Source organism: Seriola aureovittata, chromosome 9, assembly GCF_021018895.1.
Source record: "Seriola aureovittata isolate HTS-2021-v1 ecotype China chromosome 9, ASM2101889v1, whole genome shotgun sequence".
Lineage (NCBI taxonomy): Eukaryota > Metazoa > Chordata > Actinopteri > Carangiformes > Carangidae > Seriola > Seriola aureovittata.
In genome coordinates, this window is record NC_079372.1 from 7,948,385 (window position 1) to 7,957,364 (window position 8,980).

Sequence of the window (8,980 nt, forward strand, 5' to 3'; positions counted from 1 at the left end):
AGAGCCATAACAGAAAAGAGCTTTGAAATTCATGCTCCAAACTGGTAATTTATTAGAAAAATAAGTGATGTACAGTACATGGTATGACTTTGTTGAAAAGTACACAAAGAAAATGAGCACTCAAGTACTGTGTGTTAGACTAGAAGTGCAAAAATTTGTACCTAAATCCTGCTGTCCCAATCTATTTTTGCAGGAGAAGTTCTGGCTTGATGCACACATTTTCTCACGAGCAAACAGATTGTTCAGCAGGATTTCTAATTAGATACAGACAAGTCAGTGTTTCAGGAGTTCTTCCATGTAGACAGCATTCATACGATAAGCTGCCATCCAGTTGTGAGCTACGCTGTAGTAGCTTTGGTAGCCTTGCTCTTGAAAAGGAGACATGGAGGCGTAGTAATCATTCCAGGCTCTGTAGCAGGCTCTCCAGTAAATTTCAGCGCTGCACTCCTCCTCCACCTCCTCTCCTTCTTCATCTTGTTCTCCTTCGTTCCTGTCCCTCTTTCTCTCTCTATCCATCTTTTCTGAGCACTTTTTGCTCCGTTTCCTAATCTCTTCTTTCATCTTTCTTGATTCATTTCTGCCAGTCTGCGGCGGAGCGGCCTGATTGGTTTCCCTGTTTGAATCTGTACCACACGTCGGATCATAGCTCTCAGGCTGAGACAAAGCTCTCCAATTTGATGCACCAGTTGTCTGGTGATATATTTTGGGCGCAGAAGTAGGATAAGCTTTGGGATTTGATTTTGGTCCGGGCACAGTTGGTGTGTTTCTAGCATCAGTCTGAGATTGCATCACTGCTCTGCATTCTCTTCCTCTGGTGTGATTTGAACTTCCCACTGTCTCATTATCCTGCTGCTTCTCCTCCGTGTCCAATTGGGAGCTTGAAGAACCAGAAACTGACCTTGGAGGTGAAAAGTTAGCTTTCCACTGTTCTCTACTCCGTGTTAAATTTTGAGCTCCGTCGTCATTAAGTGTGACAGACTCTCTATGCCCGTTCTGATTACTGGGGCCGTCGTCATCTCGACCTCTGAACTCTCTGATGACCTCCACTGTTCTCCCCAACCCTGTGGTAATGAAGCTCTGGAAGTCCTGCTCAGCCTCCTCAAAGGTCATAAACTTTGACCTGCAATTCTTGAATGAGCTGAGAGGAGGGATCTTCGGTAGAGCGTCTTGCAGCTGCTTTCGAGTCTGCACCGTCTGAGTAGGAGATACAGTTCTAGCATTCCCTTCAACATGTGCTCCACGCCTGGGTGTTGGATGGGTTTTCTCTGGCTTTGTTGGTCCACTATGCTCTACAGCTTGGTCTGTGATGGCAGCGGCAGCAGCAGGTTTCTTCTTCTTCTCTGACCTGGAGACAAGCTTTGATAAGGAGCTTGGAGTGGAGGCCTCAATGCAGACATCCCAGTCACATGGCTCGTCCATCAACCCAGGCTCTATGGTGGCTGAAAGGACAGAAGACAGATGAGACTGAAACTACTTCCCCACATCAACATTAAAATCAAAGGCTTTTTTTTTTTTTTTTTTTTTTAAGAGAACAAAATCTACGAAGAGGGAAAAGTCACACGTGCTGCATGTAAAACTCTTCAAACACATGTTGACGGGACTTACATGGCAATACGGATAAACTCAAGCCGCACTTTTGAGCAATGGCCATCATCTTGTTCTCCTCCTCACCATGGCAACAGTAGGTCACAGCCAGCCCCTGAGTGCCTACGAACCAAATGTAATCCTGATGAGAACCTATTCACATAACACGCAGGAGGCTGTGCGAGTTGTGTATCCGCGCACACGTACACGTACACGTACACGTACACACACACACACACACACACACACACACACACACACACACACACACACACACACACACACACACACACACACACACACACACACACACACACACACACACACACTGTGCACAAGCCAAGATTGAATTACCTTCTGTTTTTAAGACAGCACAAGTTAAGTCAAGATAATTATAATTAAATGCACATGATTAGGAACCTATTGACCTTGTGAGAGGGGTCAAACCCGCTAACCCCTGAGAGAGTAGAGCTAATCTTCAAAAATGATGTTCGAGAAAGAGAGAGGAAATTAATGAAGCAAATCAAGTCTAATTCAGAGCAAGATAACAGGTGAAAGAAACTGTTTTTATCCAAGTATTACACCACCAGGGGAGAAAAGGCTTTTCTGCAGGGACTGCAACACTGAACTGGCTTTGTCCGCTATTATACAATCAAGTTTTTGTTACTTGTTAAAAGAAAAAATGAAAAAAGAATACATTTTTTTTCAATTAAAAAAAAGTTAAATAAAAAAATACCTGAAAACTGAAAAAAGTGAGTGAATGCAGCAAAATGAAGCATTTTCTCTTCTATTTTTAACTCCTCAGTAATAATCACCCTGAAGCTATTTTAGTTTGGGGTTTGAGTCAACTTGGTGGGCGAAAGTGTCCAACTGAAAACAACATGCTGTCTCCTCCAAAATATGATCCAAACAGAAGACAGACTCTGCAATAATGAGGCAACTTCTCTACAGACGCCCCTCCTCCTCCCCCTCCTCCTCCCCCTCCAGCACACTGTCATCAGCCACCTGGGCTGTCTGACTTGGGGATGTGAAGAGGTGAAACTGCTGAATATCACACAATACTGCTTGCGGTAGCCTCTGATTTCTGGCTCCTGCCATAGTCAAACTGTATTGGAAACTAACCGAAGCGTCCCGCTCGTCCGATTCTGTGCATGTAGGTTTCCCAGTCCTGCGGCACGTCCAGGTTTATCACCAAGTTGACTTTCTCTGCATCTATACCTCTGGAAGTCTGAGGACGGAGAGAAAACCACAAAAATTAAAGCACAGGAGCTGTTTAACTCAAGATCCCATCCAAGTGATGGGAGACATATGCGATGACAGATGTGTGCGTCTCACCAAGTCAGTGGAGATGAGCACCCTGCACTGGTACTGCTTCAGTTTTGACATCGCCTCCAGCCTCTGGTCCTGAGTCAGACCACCTGAACAGGTCATCACACACCGTCACATGAAATCTGATCAACTGAAATCCACTCTGATTTGACAGCCAACAATACAAATCCTACGTTTTTTTCTCTCTTTCACAAAAACAGAAAAGTAGACAAATTCTAGAGCTGAAACAATCGATCAGTCGGTCAACAGTAAAATATCGGAATCAAAATCAAGTATTTTGATAATCAAATGTCAAACATCCTCTGTTTCTTCTTTGTTTTATGTGATAATAAACTGGATTATCTTGAGGGTTTGCAGTTTCAGTCGGACAAAACAAGCAATTTGACAAAATCACACTGGGCTTAAGGAAATAGTGATGGACATTTTTACAATTTTTGCCACCACTAAATCAAGAAAATCATTTTCAGATTAAATAGATAATGACAATAATAGTTAGTTGCAGCCCCAATTCACAGCAATCAAGATTATTTGCAATCAGTTACTCTCTCAAGCTGTACATTTTTAAGTCTGAGATGTCAAAAACAATGACAAACACTTATGACACGTTACAGGACCCCAAAGCAGTGCCTCACTACAAGTAAAAAAAAAAAAAATCAAAGTAGCCAATTTATAGTTTCACACAAGACAGAAAAATACCAGATATAATTGTTAAAATAATGGTTCTAAATCTTTTTTTTTTCATCACCTAAACTATTAATCGAATATCAAAATGTACATACAGTAAATGTATTTTCTGTTGATTGATGAACATGTCACACAAATATCACTTGCTTTCAGAGCCCGCCTCACCTGAGATACAAACAGCAGGTAAGCCTTTGGAGGACAGGATGTCTGCCAGGTGTTGAGCCCTGAGGGAGCAAATCCAACATCAGCTCAGTAAACTGTTCCTCCGTGACACATCATCAGTGTTCACACACAAGAGCACATATGAAGACAAGGGTATGCAATGAAATAATGTGTTACCTTGTGTGTAGGTTGGAGAACACCAGGGCCTGGTTGAATGGGATTTTACTGAACAGCTCTAGTAAGTGCTGCACCTTCTCCTCGAAAACCCTGTGAGGTAACGGATGGGACTGCACCAGCTTGTAATACTGCTTCAGACCTGGTGGGGGGCACACAAGGGCAACATACATAACTGATTAATTCAAGTAGAACTACACTGCCTGGCCAAAAAAAAAGTCGCCACCTGGATTTAACTAAGCAAATAGGTACGAGCCTCCTATTGGATAATTACTGCATGGGCGATTATCTTTCAGCTGGCAACAAGTTATTTATCCCCAACTGGTGCAATGAGTTGCCTCTCATTGCTTAAACAACCATGTCGAAAGACACATCCCGTGGTCGTGGAAAAGATGTTAGTCTGTTTGAGAAGGGTCAAATCATTGGCATGCATCAAGCAGAGAAAACATCTAAGGAGATTGCAGAAACCACTAAAATTGGATTAAGAACTGTCCAACGCATTATTAAAAACTGGAAGGATAGTGGGGACCCATCATCTACGAGGAATAAATGTGGCCGGAAAAAAATCCTGAATGATCGTGATCGGCGATCACTTAAACGTTTGGTGAAATCAAATTGAAGAAAAACAACAGTAGAACTCAGGGCTATGTTTAATAGTGACAGTAAGAGCATTTCCACACGCACAATGCGAAGGGAACTCAAGGGATTGGGACTGAACAGCTGTGTAGCCTTAAGAAAACCATTAATCAGTGAGGCTAACCGGAAAAAAAGGCTTCAATTTGCTAGGGAGCATAAAGATTGGACTCTGGAGCAATGGAAGAAGGTCATGTGGTCAGATGAGTCCAGATTTACCCTGTTCCAGAGTGATGGGCGCATCAGGGTAAGAAGAGAGGCAGGTGAAGTGATGCACCCATCATGCCTAGTGCCTACTGTACAAGCCTGTGGGGGCAGTGCTATGATCTGGGGTTGCTGCAGTTGGTCAGGTCTAGGTTCAGCAACAGTATGTGCTCAAAGAATGAGGTCAGCTGACTACCTGAATATACTGAATGACCAGGTTATTCCATCAATGGATTTTTTCTTCCCTGATGGCACGGGCATATTCCAAGATGACAATGCCAGGATTCATCGGGCTCAAATTGTGAAAGAGTGGTTCAGGGAACATGAGACATCATTTTCACACATGGATTGGCCACCACAGAGTCCAGACTTTAACCCCATTGAGAATCTTTGGGATGTGCTGGAGAAGGCTTTGCGCAGCGGTCAGACTCTACCATCATCAATGCAAGATCTTGGTGAAAAATTAATGCAACACTGGATGGAAATAAATCTTGTGACATTGCAGAAGCTTATCGAAACAATGCCACAGCGAATGCGTGCTGTAATCAAAGCTAAAGGCGGTCCAACGAAATATTAGAGTGTGTGAACTTTTTTTTTTGGTGGCGACTTTTTTTTTGGCCAGGCAGTGTATAACCGAGTATACACAGCCACAGACATCTATGAATATCAATATCTTAATCTCAGATGAAGGCATTTCCCACAATTAATTTTGTACATAGTGAAGAAAAAAAAAACAACAAAGTAAACACAAGGTCTAAATTTGATTCTGTCAAAGAGATGAATGTTTTACTCTGTCGGACACCTCACACCCTCAGGAACTGAGGACATTTTGTGCCAGGACATAAGCCCTGAAAACATGTCACATTACAAGCTTTATTATTCCATCCATGCAGTCTTATTTTAAGGAGTCTCTGGCCTCCGGTCAGACGTGGCATGAACATGTGACTTCGGGTGATCCAATCACAAGTGAACAGCTCATACCACGTCAGTTCACACCTTGCATTAACATGCATCTCTACGTACGTCTCTTGACCACTTGGGATCGGATCACTCCCCCACTCTTTATGCAAATAACCACTTATGTGTTGTTGTTTTCATCAAGACCGACTACAGACGGGTCTGTTGCGTCTTGGATGTGTTCACCCCTGCACTTAGAGCTGGCCACCTGTGATCAGATCACCCGAGATGGATGTTAATGCCAGGTCTGAACAAGGCCTGTTAGCCAGGACAGCAGTTAATTGTTGGCACTTTATAGTTTTAACATGTAAACTATACAGAGCTAATAGGTCAGGTAATTTGCCTAATAAAAATATTAAGTGACACGTTCACCCTTTAAATTGCACTTTTCTTTCCCTCAGCTTTTTGTGGTAGTGCTAGCACCACATCTGACCATGAAAAAGGATCTTACCTTTAAGGCCCATGTCACTGGGATTGAGTCTAACGAAGGTAGGCTCTCTCATGTAGCGGGTAAGGTGCTTCGCAAGGGATTCTGGGTAGGTGGCAGAGAGCGCAAGCATCTGCTTGTTCGCAGGTAGAGAGGAGAAGATCCAGCTGAAGAGGAGCAGATTGGAGGGTTTCATTTATGCAAATTTGTTACAAGAAGCTTCAATCTATTAAATATCAGCATAATAATAATTATTAATATTATTATTAAATATGAGTGTGATTATACAAAGTTCTTTCCATCTTACTTGATCTGCTCCTGGAAGCTGCCCTCCTCCAGCAGCTTGTCTGCCTCATCCAGAACAAACAGTCTGATGCTGGCGGTGGACAACATGCCCAGCTCGATAAGCTGCTTGATACGACCTGAGTGCACAACCAGCAACATGGTTACAGGACACAAGTATGACGGTTACATAAACAGGTTATGCCTCTCTATTAATAGTCAACTGGCCTCTTACCAGGTGAGCCCACAGCTACATGGCACTTCTTCAGGTGGGGTTTGTCCTGACTCACAGGCCTGCCCCCAATAAAAACGTGGCACTCCAGGCCCTCCATGGCACAGCCTATGGCCATCACTACTGAGTGGATCTGCACCGCTATCTCACGTGTAGGAGCCAACACAAGAACCTGCAGGAGGAAAAAAAAAAAAGTGTATATGTGTGAAGAAAGTTAGATGTTAACAACCATTTACATTTGATTGGGAGTAGATTATAGACAGACAGGTGTTGGGTGGTCCCCACTCAGTAAGACCCTGCAGCTAATAAGATTACAGTGCCCAAGAATGCAGCCAATTCATCGACAAAGCCAGACGCACATCTCCTTTATCAATAACTGTCCTTTTTCATTTATACTTATGACACTGAGCAGCTTTAACTCATCAGATTAAGACCCCCAAAACCAAAGTGATTACTACTCATGACCATCTGTTGTTGGTAAAAATGGGCACTGGTAAACTACAAAATAAAACTTTTGCTTTTGAGATATATATATATATATATCACTTTTTTATAATACAATATACAAACCTTTTGAGTATTTGTAAAAAAGAAAGAAAAAAAAAGTTTTTTTATATATACATATACACCTTTCTGCATATGTACAACTGAGGTGTTTAAAACTTTGACTTTAAGGAATACACATTCATATATATACAGTGTAATATATACAAGGGGAAAAATCAATTCTTAAAAATAAAATCTTGATCTCCACTGTGGAGTAAATCCACTAACCTGAGTCGCAGGATTCTCCAGGACCAGAGAGTCCAGGGCGATGGTGCAGAACACACATGTCTTTCCCGTGCCAGACTTGGCCTGTACAATCAAATCTGAAACAGAAGATGGACAATGTGGGGCTGAGCAATTAGATGGAATATTCACAATCACAATTTTGACTTCCACAGTTAATTAAACTTGATTAGGTGCAATATTGATGCTTCATGACTAGAGTGTCTAATCTGCTGCATCAAATCAAGTGCCTCCTATCCACAGTGAAACCGTCTAACCAATCACACGTGTTTACACAAACTGCTCTCTGCCTCACAGCTGCAGGCAAGAGCTCCTTCACGACAGACAACCTGCAAGAAAAATTAACTATGTCTGTATGAATCATTTTATGTGGTCGTGAAGATGTGGGGAAATCTTTCCTGATTTCTACATTTGAAGGCTTTTTACAATGTTGTTAAAATGTCAAACTGTCAAACATTTTTACTGGAACTATTTTCTCCGTGAGGTTAGAATAAGGAGAGAGTTGGCATTTGACAACAGACCTTTTATCATTAAATGGATTATGCAAACCATTCAGACAAAAGACTTACATCTGCATAAGCCAGATGTTATTCTGGTATCAGTGGATCATTGACTGAATGTTCACATTGGACAAATGGGTATGGCCAGACAAGTTAAGTTAAACTTAATTTATTTTAAAAAATGTATTAGCTGTGTGATTCCTGTACATGAGGGCTTGCCGGTATCATGTGCCTTATCAATAACAGGAATGCACATTAGTGGGTCAATACACAAGTTTTCAATCATGCAAGTCTCTGACATCTGAAATGTATATGTTTAATATGAAATGGTGCTATAAGATATAACATTACAGATGAGTGCAACATCTGCATATTCAGTCAGTCACCTGTTTTGTGCTGCTACATAAACATGCATGTATTAATACGTAATTAATATCTGTTCCTGACACACATGTGGACTGATAGACAAAGTGTTAAGGACCCACCAAGTCCGCAGCGGCCTAGCGGGATGGCCTTGAGCTGGATCGGGGAGGGCTTTTGAAAGCCTGCGGCGGACAGTCCGTCCAGCACGGCCGGAGACAGCAGCAGGGACCCGAAGTCGATCCCATCCGACAGAAGGACATCATCGGTCCGCTTTCGCGTTTCTATGTCGTGAGCTGCTCTCCTCACGGAGGAAGCCATGTTGACTGAACTGTTTACCGCCGGTGAGTGAACCCAGCCGGTTAAAAGCGTCTCGGAGCTGCGGCAGACCTGCGCCTTTACCGCCCCCCAGTGACCGGGCGGGGAATTACCTGTGTGTATTTTCTGAGCTGTGAATACAATTAATTGGGAAGATTGAAATTGGCCCCCTTCCATCTGCTGGAGCCAAAGAAGACTAAGCCAAATAAAACTTATTATGTAAAAAGGACAGTTGACTCAACTTTTCTCTGTTCTCAGATCCTCTCATATACTGTAACATTCACACCTGTCCCCCTGCAAACAATGGCAGCTGGGAACCAAAAGTGCTCCACACTAAATATGAAT

At 42.6% G+C, this 8,980-nt stretch overlaps 1 protein-coding gene across 1 annotated transcript; it reads right to left on the reverse strand.

The window, feature by feature from the left end:
- Nucleotides 1–28: 28 nt before the first annotated feature.
- On the reverse strand, nt 29–8,781 carry ddx20 (DEAD (Asp-Glu-Ala-Asp) box polypeptide 20). The gene is made up of 11 exons (XM_056384080.1): nt 8,443–8,781; nt 7,443–7,537; nt 6,672–6,840; nt 6,462–6,576; nt 6,179–6,321; nt 3,937–4,075; nt 3,763–3,821; nt 2,920–3,002; nt 2,707–2,812; nt 1,606–1,707; nt 29–1,439 (listed from the first exon to the last, which is right to left on the reverse strand). The coding sequence occupies exons 1-11, from the start codon at nt 8,636–8,638 to the stop codon at nt 274–276; spliced, it is 2,373 nt and encodes a 790-aa protein (XP_056240055.1). The 5' UTR covers nt 8,639–8,781; the 3' UTR covers nt 29–273.
- Between the last annotated feature and the right edge of the window lie 199 nt (nt 8,782–8,980).